The sequence below is a fragment of the Sarcophilus harrisii genome, chromosome 1, assembly GCF_902635505.1.
Source record: "Sarcophilus harrisii chromosome 1, mSarHar1.11, whole genome shotgun sequence".
Lineage (NCBI taxonomy): Eukaryota > Metazoa > Chordata > Mammalia > Dasyuromorphia > Dasyuridae > Sarcophilus > Sarcophilus harrisii.
In genome coordinates this window covers 320,056,159-320,074,086 of record NC_045426.1, presented here as the reverse complement: position 1 = coordinate 320,074,086, position 17,928 = coordinate 320,056,159, and the positions used below count along the sequence as shown (strand labels likewise).

At 37.1% G+C, this 17,928-nt stretch overlaps 1 protein-coding gene across 2 annotated transcripts; it reads left to right on the top strand.

Annotated features, from left to right (window-relative positions):
- Positions 1-830: 830 nt before the first annotated feature.
- Positions 831-16,731, top strand: IDNK (IDNK gluconokinase). 2 transcript variants are annotated; one of them, XM_003763094.3, is made up of 5 exons: positions 876-984; positions 6,074-6,104; positions 8,025-8,111; positions 12,533-12,576; positions 14,970-16,730. In XM_003763094.3, exons 1-5 carry the CDS (start codon positions 935-937, stop codon positions 15,316-15,318), a joined length of 561 nt encoding a protein of 186 aa, XP_003763142.2. In that variant the 5' UTR covers positions 876-934; the 3' UTR covers positions 15,319-16,730. The 2 variants fall into 2 exon arrangements, with proteins under 2 accessions (XP_031801339.1, XP_003763142.2); XM_031945479.1 differs by lacking the exon at positions 6,074-6,104 and having other exon boundaries at positions 831-984; positions 14,970-16,731.
- Positions 16,732-17,928: the final 1,197 nt, after the last annotated feature.

Below are 17,928 nucleotides of genomic sequence, written 5' to 3'. Positions count from 1 at the left end.
TCAGAACCTAGAGGGGCCTCACTCTGAATTATCCTTCCACTCTCTATTCACACCTACAGGCTAACTCACCATGGAATATTCCCCGTTCCACCATCACTCCACTCGCTAGAAACTGCTATGACCTCTCACTGATAAATTACTCCAGGAGCCTCCATTTTATGAAGGGGACCTAGTCTACCAGCCTCCATTCCCCCTCATTTTTCATCTCCCTTGTTTGTATGATCTTGCCCCATTAGAAAGGAAGCTCTTTGAAGGCAAGCACTATTATCTTTTTTTTTTTTTTACTATATTTATGTCGCCCTGCACCTAGCAAGGGTCCTGGCTTAATGAATGCTTGTTTTCTTCCCGGTCAATCCGGCACTCTTCTGTAGTCTGTAGTCTGTTTTGTTGTTGTTGTTGTTATTGTTTTTAATTGCCTAGAGTACTAAGAGGAGTCCATAGTCACCTAGCTAGTCACACTTCAAGTCAAGCTCCTCCCAAACTAGCTCTCCATCCACTCTACTATCTGCTAGTTTCTGTTTTTCACACAATAGGCGTTTACATAAAAATGTGTGTTAAATTGCATGAGATCAAATTATATTAATAGTTCAAAGAGATTCCTTCCTCAGCTTGCCAAAGAAGCCCTGAGTAAGTGGCTCTTGAATAGTGATTAAAAATAAGAAAGTAAAATTCTCTATTGTCAAGAATATTTAAGTAACAAGGGAAAATCTAAAGGTTCCCAATTATTTAGAAGCGAACCCAGACTCCGGTGCTAGAACTCTCGAAAGTTTCGAGTGGGGCCGCCATCCTGCCAGGGTTCAAAAGCCGCTGTCACTCCCAAGCGTCCTGAAGCCCATGGCTTCTCGGAGGAGGGACTTCAGCCCAGCAAAAGCGAGCGGGGCTGAGCGGGTGCCCCAGGGCTGGGAGGAGTCACCCGAGAACTACTGGGCGAACCATGGAGCCTCCCCGGGTGGTGCTGGTGATGGGAGTGAGCGGCTCGGGAAAGTAGGTATTTTGGTTGGGGTCGCGCGCGTCCCCACGCAGGAGCGGGAGGAAGCAGGAAGCCGGGGATGAGTCTACAACGCGGGGCTGACTGGGGACTGAGACCCGAGGAGAGGAGGTCGGGCTGGATGTCAAGACTGCTGTGCGCCTGGGGCCCAGCGGCCTGCGGGGACGTGGAGCTGAGTCTGCCCAGCTCACCCAGCAACGCAGCAAGCTGCAAGGGGTCAGTTTAAGGATGGCTCGCCCCCCAGACCCAGGGAAGCCGCGTAGCCCCGGAACTAGGTTCTCGGCCCGCCCAGGCCCACGCGCTGCTACGTCACGCGTGGTCACCCCATTCATGAATCGGATTCGCTACTGCACTGCTCTGGCACCCTGTAAAGGGTCCAAAAATGATAAGAGCCACAATTTCCCCATGCTCCGCCTCCACCCCAATCTAAACTAGAAACCTAATTTAGGTTTAGTTACCTCTAACCGGACCCCGCTGACCAACATTAGTTATACAACTAATTGTGCTGAGCTACCTCTCCTCCCCACCCCTACCCCCCCACCCCCACCCCCCGACTTCCCCTCGCCCCGCCCCAGCACTTCCCCACGTGCTGGATGAACCTCATTTTTAAAACGGACTTTAGCACCCTAAAGAGATGAGTTGGCTCTTTCCCTACGGTCTGCTAGTCTCACCCCACCCCCATCCTTAGCTAACATTGAACAATTCTTTAAAGTCTAAAGCATACTTTTAAAGACCTAGTAAAAGAAAAGGATGACTCTGGGGGAGTGAATTGGAAAGAGTTGTTCAAGCTGTAATTTAAGTGCAATTTTAAGAGAAAACCAGTGCAGCTGGTGACTGGCACAAGATATATATGTTTGTTGGTTGATTTATAAAGTGACAGTAAAAAAGTAATTTTATCTCGAAACTGAAATTTCTTTATCATCAAACAAATAATAACGCCTTCATTTTTAATTTATTATTTTAAATCTTTAGTTATTTTGTCTTTATTAGACTTGAGATCCCGGACTGTTTTTTGTCTGTGCTTGACACATTGTACTCGATTAATAAATAGTTGCCCTGTATTGACTCTCTATACTCTGTAATTTCCCTGACTGCTTCTGGGGCAGTTGGTAGGTAAAGAGCAGTTCTTGCAGTGAGGAAAACAAGGTTCAATTTCTATTCCGATACTTATTAGCTATGTGACCCAGAAAGTCACATAACATTTCCGATCTACCATTTTTTCTTTATAAGTGGACTAAAAGTACCGACCTCAAGACACTTGTTTTTGAAAACACTTTAGAAACCTTAACTAGTTCAATTGATTAATGATGGACAGAAGCAGCTACATCCAAAGGGAAAAAAAAAAAAAACCCACTGGGAAATGAATGTAAACTGTTTGCATTTTTGTTTTTCTTCCCAGGTTATTTTTACCTTCTGAATCCAATTCTCCCTGTGCAACAAGAAAACTGTTTGAATCTGCACACATACATTGTATCTAGGATATACTAGGACATATTCAACATATATAGGACTGCTTGCCATCTAGGGGAGGGGGTGGAGGATGGGAAGGAAAAATCGGAACAGAAGTGAGTGCAAGGGATAATGTTGTAAAAAAAAAAAAATTACCCAGGCATGGATTCTGTCAAAAGTTACTATAATAAAAAAAAAAAAAGAAAGAAAGAAAGAAAGAAACCTTTAACTAGGCAAGGTGGGAAGCATTTATTAAGCATTTATGTACCAGGTACCTGGGTGGTAGTCGGATGGAGGATGTTAATATAGTACTCTACACAAAAAAGGGATCCGAAAAAAGGGGCTGTAGAGGAGAGGGTAAAGAAATTGTGTAGCACGTTTAACCTATATTGAATTGCTTGTAGTGTAAGAAGAGGAAGAAAATTTACAACAGCTTTTGCTAGGATGAATGTTGAAAACTATTTTGGCATGTATTTGGAAAAATAAAAGCTGATATGGAAGGAAAGAGGAAGAGAGTGATGAGGTTAGGGTTCCTGGTGGTCGGGGAGTTAAATGATGAAGTTAGTGGTAGGTTCCGGGTTCAGGGAACTAAATGAAGAGGTCTGGCTCCCCTAAATCCCCCTAGGATTCCGGGCAAGGTAGGGAGTTGTGGGAACCCACCAGAAAAGCTAGATTAGTAAAAAGAAGAGTATTGTTGGCATTGGGAAGTCAGCTTTTGCATGAATAGAAAGACTGAATTGCTTGGTGGCAAGGTCCTGACAGAGAAGTAAAGTTTCTAGCAGAGAAATCTCAACAGAGAGGTATAAAGTCTTGGTAGGGAAATAAATAGGTGAGGAATGTAAAGAGAGGGTAATGCTGAAAGAGAATATCATTTCAGTGGGCAGAGGTTTCTGCTCTGCCAGGAAGAGAGATTCCTTGGCATGTTAAGTTCTCTACAAGGACTGAGCCCCAAGTTGGCTCATTTTATCTACAAACTGGGGTTTGCTCTTGATGGGGGCTGGTCAGCATAGCTTGAGCTGGAAGTGGAATACAGAATCTTTTTGAATGAATGTCTGTAGAGTGATCTTTAATTCAATGGGAAGCTTAATTAGTAGCGAGTGTTATCTATGGGGGTGGTGCCCATCTCTCAGGATAACAGAATGAAGCTATTTATCCTGTTTCCCTCCGTTGGGGTCTTTTACAAAGGCAGGGTTCAAGGAGAATCTCTCCTTCAAGGAGCTTCCCAAGTTCTTCACCTCATAGCTTACCCAGAAGACAGAGAGAGAGAGAAAGAGAATTTTGGGGCTCTCTTGGTCATTATGAAGAAAAGGTCTAGAGAGTCAAAAACAGAAATAGTCTTATTTCTAGCCATATGAAAAGATGCTCCAAGTCATTATTAATCAGAGAAATGCAAATTAAGACAACTCTGAGATACCACTACACACCTGTCAGATTGGCTAGAATGACAGGGAAAGATAATGCAGAATGTTGGAGGGGATGTGGGAAAACTGGGACACTGGTACATTGTTGGTGGAATTGTGAATACATACAGCCATTCTGGAGAGCAATTTGGAACTATGCTCAAAAAGTTATCAAACTGTGCATACCCTTTGATCCAGCAGTGTTACTACTGGGCTTATATCCCAAAGAGATACTAAAGAAGGGAAAGGGACCTGTATGTGCAAGAATGTTTGTGGCAGCCCTCTTTGTAGTGGCCAGAAATTGGAAACTGAGTGGATGCCCATCAATTGGAGAATGGCTGAATAAATTGTGGTATATGAATGTTATGGAATATTATTGTTCTGTAATAAATGACCAACAGGATGATTTCAGAAAGGCCTGGAGAGACTTACATGAACTGATGCTGAGTGAAATGAGCAGGACCAAGAGATCATTATATACTTCAACAACAATACTATATGATGGACCTGGCCATCCTCAGCAATGAGATGAACCAAATCAGTTCCAATGGAGCAGTAATGAACTGAACCAGCTACGCCCTGCAAAAGTACTCTGAGAGATGACTAAGAACCATTACATTGAATTCCCAATCCCTGTGTTTTTGTCCACCTGCATTTTTGATTTCCTTCAGGCTAATTGTACACTATTTCAGAGTCTGATCCTTTTTGTACAGCAAAATAATGGTTTGGACATGTATACTTATTTTATATTTAATTTGTACTTTAACATATTTAACATGTATTGATCATCCTGCCATCTAGGGGAGAGGGTGGGGGGAAGGAGGGGAAAAATTGCAACAAAAGGTTTGGCAATTGTCAATGCTGTAAAATTACCCATACATATAACTTGTCAATAAAAAGCTATTAAGAAAAAAAAAAATTTTAAAAGAAATGTAGTTAAGGAAGGAGGATTTAGATCCTTCCCCAAATTGAGGGCCCTGGAGAAACTAACCAAAAAAAGAAAGGAGTTGCCATGGGCCCCGCCTCTCACCTTATAGTCTTTTGAAAGTTGCTCTGGCCAAAAAAATTCTTTGACCTTTACCCAAAATGGAGATGAATCTTTCCAAACTGCTATTTTAAGCCTAATACATCAAAGTTATGGTCCATTATCAGATCTAGGTACTCTAATTCTCCTCTTTCAGTTTTTTGTGGGTCCTAGTCTCCCCTTTAAATGTAGGCTCCTTGGGGGCAGGTATTATCACTTTTCCACTTCTGTGCCTTTCTAGTTTGGTAGGTTAAAAATAAACTCATTTTCGCGAATTTACTCTGCTGTGTACTCCACTGAAACCTTCCCTTATTTAAATTCCATCACCTTACTTTTTAAAGAGGGGAAAACATTTTAATAAGAATCTGGGGTAAGAAAAGGGAGAGGAGAAGGAATACACTGAATTATAGAGTCACAAATTTAGAGCTTTAAAGGACCTGAGAAGTCAGATGATCCAATCACTTCATTTTATAGAAGAGGAAACTGAAGCCCAGTGAGATTATGTGATTTTGAAAGGTCATCCACTAAAAAAAAAAAAAAAAAAAAAAAAAAAAAATTAGAAATTAAAAAAAAAAAACATTTTAAGTCATACAACAGTGACTTGCTTAAGGTCAAACAGGTAGTGAGTATGTAGGAAGATATTTGTATCCTCAGTAATATGGGGGAAAGAATGTTCATGCTAGTCAGAGACTCTGGTTCAAATCATTCCTTTGATTATAAATGCCTGTATAACTTGAGACAAACTTTTTAATCTCCTTGGACCTTTGTTTCCTCATCTATAAAATGGGGGGAAATTGACCTAAATCACCTGAAATCCTTTCTAGCTCTAAACCTATAATCCTTAAGACTCTAAATCCATCAGCCTTTCAAATGTTGCATTTTCCAGTCATGCAAAATTTGATCAGATACCCCAATGGTAATTTTCCCCCCTCAATGCTAAAATTTAAACTTTTATAATATACAAGGTTCCAATGTATATTTCAGCCATTCTCTTTTATTCTTCTTTACACAGTAAACAAGTGTACATTAGCCCCTTCACTAGCTAAGGCCAAACAGTTGATGTTCATTATTTCTGCTTATAATATTTTTCACATTCTAATAACATTGATAGCAGCAGAGAAAGCTATTTCTTGGGCCTTCACTCACCATCTCTCAACAGTAGGGAAGAATATAAAATGTCAGAAGTCTGAATATTGGTGTATTCTTTTACAGATCTACAGTGGGATCACTCCTGGCAACTGAGGTACTGTTCTGTGTCCTCATAGGTGTTTGAATCTGCTCAGTTATCTTTTTTCTGTCACCCCTCTTCTGTGTGGCAAATAAACAACCAGGAACCTTCAATTCCCTCTGTTAATTTTTAAACCAGACCTATCATTTCACTGGTCTTCGTGGCTAGTAGTGAATAATTACCTCTGACAAATGAAAACCAGTACCAATTTTTCAAGAGTTGCCTAGCCCATTCCTTAGGAGTTTGAATGACATGCCAAACTGTCTCAAAGGTGAAAATTAACCAGAGTCTGAAGATAATGAGATGTCCTCCTTACTACATTGCCCCACATCCCCTCATACCCTCTATATCAGGGATTCTTAAGTTGGCATCTGTGAACTTAGTTGTTTTTTTTCTTTCAAAATATTTTGATGACTATATTTCATTAGTTTCCTATGTATTTTATTTTACATATTTAAAAATATTCTGAGAGGAAAAAGGACCCACATGTGCAAAAATATTTGTAGCACCTCTTTTTACAGTGGTAAGGAACTGGAAAATGAGTAGATGCGCATCAATTGGGGAATGGTTGACTAAGTATATGAAAATAATGGAATATTATTGCTCTATAAGAAATGATAAGTGGGCTGATTTCAGAAAGGCCTGGAAAGATTTACATGAACTGATACTGAGTAAATCAAGCAGAACCAGGAAAATATTGTACACAGCAACAACAGGATTGCGCAATGATCAACTATGATAGATTTGTTCTTCTTAGCAGTTCAGTGATCCAAGAAAGTTTGGATGGAAAATAACATTCACATCAGAAAGAGAGCTATGGAGAGTGAATGTAGATCAGAACATACTATTTTCACTTTTTTTCACCCTCTTTTTTTTGTTCTGATTTTTCTCTCCCAACATGATTTACATGAAACTTTGTAAAAAAAAAAAAAAAAAAATGAATGTACATGTATAACAAAAAATGTTTTTACATGTAACTGGGGAAAATAAAAATAATTTTAAAAAATTTAAGGAGAAAAGGATCCGTTACACAGAAAAGGTTAAGAACACCAGCTCTACTGTGTATAAAATGCAACTTTTTTTTATATATCTCATTTTCTATCCTGGTGTTTTAAAATAATGATTTATAAAGGAATGAACTAGTGCCTAAAAATGGAAAGTATTGTTTAAAATGAAGTTTTTCCTCCTGTGAAGAATGCACAACTTTTGGGGTGGTTTATTGTTATGTGAGACAGCAGCACAATGAATAGAGTGTGGGACTTGGCATATAAACAAGTCCTAAATTCAAATCTTGCTTTAGACATTGTCTAACTTTGTGAATCTGGGCAAGTTACTTAAGCTCTGTCTACCTCAGTTTCCTCATCAGTAAAATGGGGATTTAGCAACAAAGTCTGACATTATGTGCAGTTTTCTGCAAGTCTTCATTTCTACAAAAAAGAACAGTAAATTTTCACATCTCTTCTTCATGCCAAGCTTATTCATTATAATTATACAGAGCTTATTAAATTTTTTTTCCTTTGAACTTAAGTTGTTGTATATATTTTGTTTTCCTGGTTTTGCTTACTTTACTTTGCAGCAATTTTGTAATAGTAACAGTAATCCTATCATTTTCTGTATTATTTACAGCTTAAGTTCAGTACAGATTAAGTTCAATATTCTCTAATTTTTATGAGTCTAGGGAAGTTACTTAACTTCTGTTTGCCTCGGTTTTTTCATCTGTAAAATGGGGATAATATTAGTATCTTATCCACCTCAACAGATTGTTATGAGGATCAAATGATATACATCATTTGCTTTATATATCTTAAGTGCTAATTATTATTATAATGGAGAGAAAACTGCTATCACTATTCTTGACTAAGCATTGTCAATAACTTTTAACTATAATTTGGACTGTTCAACCACCCATTTGTGATATTTTTGGTTTTTTTTAAGCTGGGGTGGAAATTCTATGATGCAGATGACTACCATCCTGAAGAAAACCGAAAAAAGATGGGGAAAGGAATACCACTGAATGACCAGGTAATTTAATGCTACAATGTGATATATAGGAAAGAACACCAAACTTGAAATTAGATAGATGGTGCCTGAGTTCAGCTCTGTCATTTAATTCTTAGTTCAGTTTTGTGTTTTTGCAGGGAGCGAAAGGGGGGAAAATGCCAAGGGTCATTCTCTATGCAGTAATGCCAAATTTCCTCTTCAATGGGAATAAAACTGGGGCTACTCCTCTTGGATTCTAGTGAAGATCAAATAAAAATAAGTCTAAAGGTCTTCCTTCACGTAACATTAAGATCAGGAGGGTATATTCTAGGATAGGTTAATATTCTTATCTTACCATTTCTACCAGTCATGAGGGGAAGAGTCAGGCTCCAGGACAGAGCAGATATCAAAGATCACTTGGAGGCCAGAGGGCTAAAACATTCATGAAGTATATAAAAGGGACTGGAAGTGAGCTGATACAGATAGAACTATTTTCACTTTCTATAAGTTTGACCTATCCTCATCTCATCCCCAATCTAGTTTTAAGCCAAGTTATTACATTTTCTTGACTATTCTCCATTGACAATGCTTTCATTACATGCAACCCTGAATCAATATTATTGGTCTCTCTGTTAGGTATGATAAGATATTATTGGGTAGTTCTCAAGACTATACTTATTATACTGTAAGAAATCTAGTGCTGGTGAATATTTAACAATCAGCTCTTGGGGATGGTGGTGATAGAAGTGTATATATAATACACTTTTAAGTTCAATTGCATTATTAACATTTTCTCCATTATTTTCTTAAGTTTCAACAATGACCTGAACCATAAATCAAGTCCTGATTTTTACCAATTTCTGAGGTGTGAATGCTCACCATGAAAATTTAATAATTGGCTTTTGCAGTCAATTCAAGCTAGTTTCCATTCCCCCATAGATATAGGTTTTATGTTTCACAGCCTGCATCTTTTGACAATCAAAACTGAATTCACAATATTTGAAATTAAGAAAGATAAATAGGATAATGGAGCTCATGAGCTCCTCTTTAGACACAAGTACATGTCACAAATCACTACAAGCAAAATATGTTAGTAATTTGTACAAAAACAGAATCAGGGGCTGTCACTTTTCACTTGGTAGAGCACAGTTCAGATGAGACTAGAATCTCAAGTAATCAGGCAACCAACCAGCATTATTATCTATTATAGATGAACAGATTTAATGAATTCATTCCAGAATCACAGAACTATTCAGCCCCTGATGAAAAGGGGATGGGCACAGAGCAGTAAAACATCACTAGGATCAGAAAACCCAGGATCAAGACCCAGTTTCATTGTTTACTAGTCATTGACCAAGTTACTTAGCAACCTGTAACCTTCAGAGAATTCATTTGTACAATAGAAATAGTGGTACTAGAGGGTTGTTGTGGGGAGGAGAAGTACTTTATAAAACTATAATATAAGCATTTCTTTTTGGCACCAATGATTTCATTGGTGTAGGAAGCTTTTAATAAGAAATTTCCTCTACCAGTATAGGTCAGCATCTTGTCCACAATTAGAGTTACCTAGAACACAGAAGTTAAGTGGCCACCCAGGGCTGCATAGCCAACAAAAGAGGAAATTGAACCCAAAGTCTTCCTGACTCTGTAGCCACTTTCTAGCCATTGTGTTCCCCTGCCTCTCAAGCTATGATTATCTACTAGATTTTAGTATGATTCCTTCAGAGTAGCAAACATGTCCCAGGTATCTTTGAATATCTCCAGTGTATCACACAGAATTTGCAAGTAGTATATTGTTGATTATTATATTGATAGCTAAAAGAATATGGTTGGATAAGTACAAATCCATCATGACGACTAGAAAGACCAACACCAGTACCTGCTGATAATGTATTAGCAGTATTGTATTAGTATTCTAAGCAAAAGTAGGATAGAACTAAAGCAAGTAGAGAAAACCAACTTGCTAAATAATGTTAATATTTTTCTGAGTTTAAATCTTGCCTCAGACATTTGCTAGCTAGGAAGACCTCTATGTTGGATAAATGAAAAATTTATATGACCAAGAGTTGTATAGGATGACAAGGCATGGATGGGTGGTAACCATTGGAGGGAATACCTACATTGATATCAGAAAGTCAAGGAAGATGTAAATGGTCCCTCTCATTAAATTTGACATGTTATATTTAACATATATTGGATTGCCTGCCATCTAGGAGAGGAGATGGAGGGGAAGGAGAAATCTGAAACACAAAGCTATGCAAGGATCAATGCTGTCAAATTATCTGTGCATGTTTTGAAAATAAAAAGCTTTATTTAAAAAAAATTATCATGTTAGATAATTTCTGAAATGTTTTTAGCAAGAGACCAATCATGATTCCAGAGGACCATCACAAAGCAACATATCTATGTTTTGACAGAGAGGAATAGAATCATGTTGCAAAATGAGACATATATTTTCAGGAATGGCCAATATGAGAATTTGTTTCATTTGACTATACATATAGGCTGTAAGGATTACTGCCCCCCCCCCCTTTTTAAACAGTTTTTTTTTTCCTTTTTCTTTTTCCTTTTTCTTTCTTTTTTAGAGGGAGAGGACTAGGGATCAGGAGGAAAAATGGTGAAATCATTGCCCAAAAAAAAAGGAAAAAAGAAAAAGAATCATGCAAACACATTTGAAATTCATAAAAGAGAAAGAAGGCCAGAGGAATCACAGGATGCAGAAAAGCTTTGAAAATAAAATGCTAAATTTCTTAAATACTTTAAAAGAAAAGCAAACCATATGTGAGACCCACAATTTCATGTATAATCTTTTTATCCTCTTTAATACACACACACAGACACACACACACATATATATGCTCATTACAGTTAATATTTGTCAAAATTTTTTTAATGGAGAGGAGGAAAGCTCCAAAGTAGTTCACGTAGCAAAATAATAAATTAGAAATAAGAAACTTGTTAAAAGATAGAAAGGAAATTACCACTGTGGCCCACTTTTATGAAATAAGAATTATTGACATTTGAAGCCAAATACCTACAATGGCATTCTGGTTTGAAAAAAGGTTTTGTGGGCCATGTTTATCAATTAGTGAACAGATAAACAAGTTATATGAATGCAAGGAAATAGCACTGTGATATAAAAAATGATGAAAAGTATGGTTTTCAGAGAAACCTAGGAAGAGTTATATGAACTGATACAGATTAAAGTATGCAGAACCAGGAAGACAGTTTATACAATGACAATAGAATGAGATGGACAGCTTTGAAAGGTCTAAGAACTCTTACCAATGCAATAAGACAGCCATGAATCCAAAGGATCAAAGATGAAGCTTGCTACTCATCTCCTCAAAATGAGTAATAGGGGACTCAGGCTACAAATTGAAACATATTTTTGACACTGCCAATGTGCAAATTTGTTTTGCTTGACCATACATACATAAGGGGTTTGTTCTTTGCTTTGTTGTTTTTTAATCAAGGAAAGTGGAAGGAAAAGAAAAGAAATGCTTATTTTAAAAAAATTTTCAATTTTAAAAAGTACCAGAAGTAGGGTTCAAATTTAGGTCTTTTCCTTATTCTAAGGTTGGCCCTCCAATAACAATACCTAGCACTAATCTAGCCTTTATAAAGGCAATTTATAAATATTTCATTTTATTTTTACAACGCTGAAAGTAGATAGGTAATTGATATGGTTATTCCAATTTTACAGAGGAGGAAACTGAAGCAAACAGTTTAAGTGATTTGCGTAGGGTTATGTAGCTAGCTATCCATAATCACATTTGAACTCAAGTCTTCCTAACACGAGTTCAGGGATCTTTATTCTCCTGGAGCTAATCTTGTCTATTAGCTATCCCCTGCTACTTCTCTTTTCTCTTAGTATGAATCAGTAGAATGTTATGGGACACTGAAAGCATCAGTTTTTATACACTGCCAGATGCAGATCTTCTCTTTCTCCCTGCCCCACCAGGGCTAGGAAATTCTGAGTTAATAGATTCCAAAGGCTTTTCTCCTGATGCTTTTTGTTTGGGCCCAGGCAAAAATGTTCCAAATCAATTATAGTCCATTAAATATTGGTTTGGTTATTATCTATGTGATTCTTTCTCATTTTGTAAATTTGTCTCCCACAAAGGGTTATGATATGTGCAATATTTTCATGAAGAAATGTACAGCACTCCAAGGCTTGTTGGATATCAGGTGGTATCTGACCTATATAGATAAACATAAGTATATTGTTTTTAAATGGAGCCACTTATAAGTGGGTCAAATAGCCCTTCAAATAAAGCATCTTAATCACTAATTAAACCTTGTGAATTGTTTACTCATTCATGTTTCTAGTTTCCCAGAATTATAAGGGAGCTGAGACATAATTAAGCTTTAGTAGGACCTTTGAGATCACTTGTGAAATACAAACTATGAAACCAAACTCTTTTTAATGAGACATTACTGTTTGTTTGCTTTGCTTTCAGGATAGGATTCCATGGCTTTGCAACTTACATGACATTTTATTGAGGTAAGAGAATGGTTGGTCCATGATGTATGCCCATTGTAAAGCATAGGTATAAAAAAGACATTAAAAGATTAACTAATCACTAACAAAATATCCCAGTGATCATTCATTCCCAAACTTTTTGCCTCAGGACCCCTTTACATTTTTAAAAATTATTTAAGACACCAAAGAACTTTTGCTTATTATGGGGTTTATATAAATAACATCTTAGTGTTTTATTATAAAGTTTTTCATGGGTTTGCCAAAAGGGTCTCAAGTACCCACCATAAGTCATTAGATTAATACTTTGAGAATCACTAATCACAACTACCCTAAAGAGGTGCTGTTGTTATCCCCATTTTCGAGATAAGGAAAGTGAGGCAGAGTGCAAATGACTTGCTCAGGGGCATATGCCTATCAGTTATCTGAAGCTGGATTTGAATGCAGTGTTCTATCCAGTGTGTGCCCCTATTGCCTTTGACTATAAATCAATGACACTGGTTTTATGTAGTACTTACAGCAATCAGCATCTTGTACACTATTTTCTGTTCCCAACTCAAATTAAAAAAAAAAAACAAATATATTTGATACAAATGTTTAGACATGATACATTATAGCATATGGAGAACATTTATCCATGTAAGGCTAGGAGGGACTAAGTATATTAGCCTGGAAAAGATTGGGAGATATGGAATATGGGAATATATGAGAAAAGCTTTCAAGTGACTGAAGGAGTATTATATGAAAGAGGAATTAAATTTGTTCTTCATTGCCCTAGAGGGCAAAACTAAGAACAAATGAATAGAAATTGCCAAGAGGCAGGTTTTGATCCATAGAAAGCCAAATTCTCTTTTCATTTTTTCATTTTTTTTAAGCATTTATTTTTCCAAATTCATCAACTCCATTTTTGTAACACTTTGTGTATTCCAATTTTTCTCCCTCCCTTTCTAACCTCCACCTACCCCTCCAAAAAAGGCAAGCAACTTGATTCTGGGTAAATATGTACAATTAAAAGCCCAATTTAAAAAAAAAAAAAAAAAAGCCAAAATTTCTAATAACATTGTTCAGAAAATGCCATGAACCACTTTGGGAACTAATTGGCTTCTCTATTGAAAACTTTTAAACAAAGGATGGATAACCACTTATTGGGGGGGAGGAAGGGGGAGAGGAGTTATTTAGTTATTTTATTAAATTGTTCTTGAAATGTTGGTTAGGATATATTATATTAGGATACATAAGGATGTATTTATTTTTATATGCCTAATTACCATGCAATTTGGTAACTAATTATTAAGTACATGGTAGATCAACTTTGTTCTAAGTTTTAATTCAGTTATAATACAGTGCACAGGATTTAGCAAATAGCCTTCTGGTCTTTACGATCAGAGCAGAAATGTCATAAAAATGTGATTTCAATACTGTGAGGTATTTCCTCTATTAATGCAAGTTATTACCTTCTCCTCAACTTGGATAGTCTTGGAGAATTGACTCAAATGGCATGCCATAGTGCTCTGCTGCCTCTCCTGTTTCCATCTTTCTACTATTGCATATTTAGATTTTCCAGGTCTTTCCATCTAACTGACAGCTGGACTTTGCTTTATATGTTGCCCCTCCTGGCCCCCCCAATTAGAATGTAATGTCCTTGAAAGCAGGAATTACATCCCCTTTTTGTTTGTAGCCCTAGATTTACCAGTGCTTATTAGAAAAACTTTTCAATCACATAACTCTGATTGCCTCAAAAGTTATAGAATAGGTATCACGGCATTCATCTACATTAGTCAAAGAAGTTCCCCAGACTGATGAAATCATGAGTCCAAACAAGAAAAACTCAGAGATTAAGTATTTCCTCTCCTTCCTTCCATTGCCTGCTTCTGACCATTTTTTGGTACTTTTCGTCACTAGCACAAAACACAAAAAGGAAGAGAAGCTCAGAGATTAAAATCAAGTAAACATTGCTGTTTAGGAATAGTTTGGTAGAGGGCAGTCACTGCAAAATCAATTCAATTTTTGTATTACCAATAAAGGAGGTATGCAGGCATATCGATTCCTTGCCATCTAGATGTTTTAGTGTGTAGAGCACTGGATTTGGATTCAGGAAAACTACTTCAAATCTCCCTCAAGTACTTACTGTGTGACACTGGGTAAGTCACTTGACCTATTTATGAGTTCCCTCATCTGTAAAATAGTTCATAATAGCACTTTTCTCATGGATTTTTGAAGAGCAAATGAAATGATATATGTACAGTGTTTTGCAACTATTAAAATTCTATATAAAGATTAGCTTTTATTATTTTAAATCATGCCTTTGGATCTGGCTTTAATCCAATGATAAATTTAAACATTCACATATTGTAGATCCTACTGGCTTCTCCTGATGCCCCTTCCCATACATCTATTTTTTGTTATTTTTTAAACAGAAACATTTCCTCAGGTCAAAGTGTGGTCCTTGCCTGTTCTGCTTTGAAGAAAATATACAGAAACATCTTAATAAGAGGAGAAGGTGCTACAACTCAGGGGTATGATGAGCCAGGAGAAAAAGGATTCCCAGAGCTGAAGCCCCTTGTGGTCTATTTGAATGGATCTTTTGAAGTGATTTCTGGGCGTTTAGCCAAAAGAAAGGGACATTTTATGCCACCAGAGTTGCTCCAGTCCCAGTTCGACACTCTGGAACCCCCATCAGCACCGGAAAACTTTCTGTCACTTAATGTGGACAGAAGTGTCTCAGAAATTATTTATTTTATTGTGGACAATATAAAAATTAAATGAGGTCTCTTTTGGAGCAATCATCAGATCTGAATTAGACTTAATCATTTTGTCAAATCTTCATTAAGATATTCCTACTCATAAAAATTTTCTCTACTGAATGTCATTCTCCAATATCCCCAAAGTTGGTTATTTTCCCTTTCAAAATATCAGACTGTCAGCAAGGAGACTTCTTTCCTCCTATGCCCCGGCCCCTTGCCCCACCAGCCACTGGGAGGTCTCTGCTTCCCTTCCCCTGCTCCCTCAAGCTGCCCACAGGGACTTGGTCTCAAGTCCACCCTCCCTAACACTGATGGGGAGCAGAAACTGTAGAGGGAAGAAACCCATTTGATCTCATTTCCTTGCTGCTCCAGCCCATAGCCCTCTCTCCTCTGTCCCTGGTCATAGCCGAAGGCTTTAACTTTGCACACTTTGGGGCCACGGTGTGTATCAAATAAGCTGAATAAAACAAGCAAAGACATATATATATATATATATATATATATATATATATATATAATCAGAATTGTTTCCCAAAGTACTTTCTCTTGAAACCTGATGAAGAATCCTCCCTTATAGCATAGCAGGTGAAACCCAACCAATAACGACTGCATCAGAAAATACATGCAACGTTACAACCTTGTAGCTCTCCATATCTCTACCAAAAAGAGGGAGGCATTTTTCCTTTTCTTTAGTATCAAAATGAATGTAACTTTTAAATCTATAATTGGCATTTGTTTTTAATTGATATTATTGTACTCATTGTGCGTTTTGTTCTCTGGCTTTATGTTCTTTACTCTGTATGAGTTCATGTAAACCTTTTGATGTTACTCCAAATTCCTCCTAATCATTGTTTCTTGTGGTACAATAAAATATTCTTAAATACCTTTAACACTTTAGTTTGTTCATTCATTTTCCAATTAATGGGTAAGAACTTTTTTTTACTACCACAAATATTTTGCCATTTATGGGATTTTTCTTACTGTTGCGATATTGTTGGAGTATAAACCTAGTAGACAGATGACTGGATCAGAATATGAATAGTTGAGTGATTTTTCTTTAATATTCTTGGAACAAATTACTGTCTTGGCATAGTTTAAGAGATTTCCAGTGATTTTGGAGCTATTCTCTGTATGTGGGATTTGAGAATAATTCAAATCAAAGTTTTAAATGGGATTTTGATCCCATTCAGAACAGCTAGTGATTAAAGGAAACTTCATTAAATATAATGGAAAACACTATCTTAAATAGAAATAGATGAGAGAGATTGCTGAGGAAAAGAATATAGAGAAAAGAACAAAGAGCAAAGAACAGAATTGGAAGGGATGACCACTTTTGGGGACCAAGAAGTAGAAATACCAAAAAGGGAACACATGAAGTGGTCAAGCAAATTGGAGAACGAATAGAGGATTATCATAAGAGCCAAAGAAAGAAAGAATGAAGAAATAAATGAACAAATGAATGAAAAAGCATTTCACTGGGATACAAAAGCAAAAACAACCTGTCTTCTAGCCTACCTTCTATTAAGTCATTTATCAGTTATGTGCAACTCTGTGACCCCATTTGGGATTTTCTTGGCAGAAATACAGGAGGGGTTTGCTATTCCTTCTACAGTTCATTTTACATATGAGGAAACTGAGGCAAACAGAGTTAAGTGACTTGCCCAGGTCACATAGCTTGTTTCCGAGGCCAGATTTGAACGCAGAAAGAGCAATCTCCTGACTCCAGGCTTGAGACTCTATCTTCTCAATCCACCGTACCACCTCGCTATCCCAAGCTTACATTCTCAAATGGGAAAATTACACACCAAAACGATAGGAAAGATGTCAATGGTATTAAATACTGAAGAAAGAACAAAGAGGATGAAGACTGACAAAAAGTTATTGAATTTGGCAATGGTTAGGAAGCAGTTTTGGCAGAAGTCAATATTGATACAGTGACTTTTGGCAAGTCATTAAACTTTCAGAGAGGTAGTGCAACTCAGAAAGTAAAGTGCTAGAATCCCACTTTTCTGAGACTTACTTAACAACCTAGCCCAATGACTAAATGTAGACTTAATTGTTAGGAGGCAAAGAAGAACCAATATGACAGGGCTTATAAGACATACATTTTTGATAAAACTAATTTCTGATTTTCAGAAATGAAAATTTGGAAGGATACAATAGGGAAAGGCAATGAATTTGGATTTGAGGAGCCAAGTTCAAATCCCATCTCTTTCACTTACCTGTTTTAAGTTACTTAAGTATTTTGGCACTAGGATTCCTCATTTGTAAAAGTAGGAAGTTAAACCAGCTGGCCTAAGAGGTCCCTTCCAGTGCTAAATCATTGATACTATGATGATCAGGATGTCAAGGGGAAAATGTTTCTGTTGATTTAGAAGGGGAAAAATTCCAGGGAAAATATGATAGTTATGTAACCTTGCGCAAGTTATCTAATCTTTGTTTCCTCAACTGTAAAATGTGGATAATAGCAGTATCTGATAGATACTGCTATTATCCACATTTTACAGGAAGGAAGGGAGGGAGGGAAGAAGGAAGGGAGGAAGGGAGGGAAAGAAAGAGAAAGCTTTTAGCTATTTCTGGTCCTTTTTTAAAGAAAATGGATATGTACAGTGATTCGCTACCTGAGTTTGCA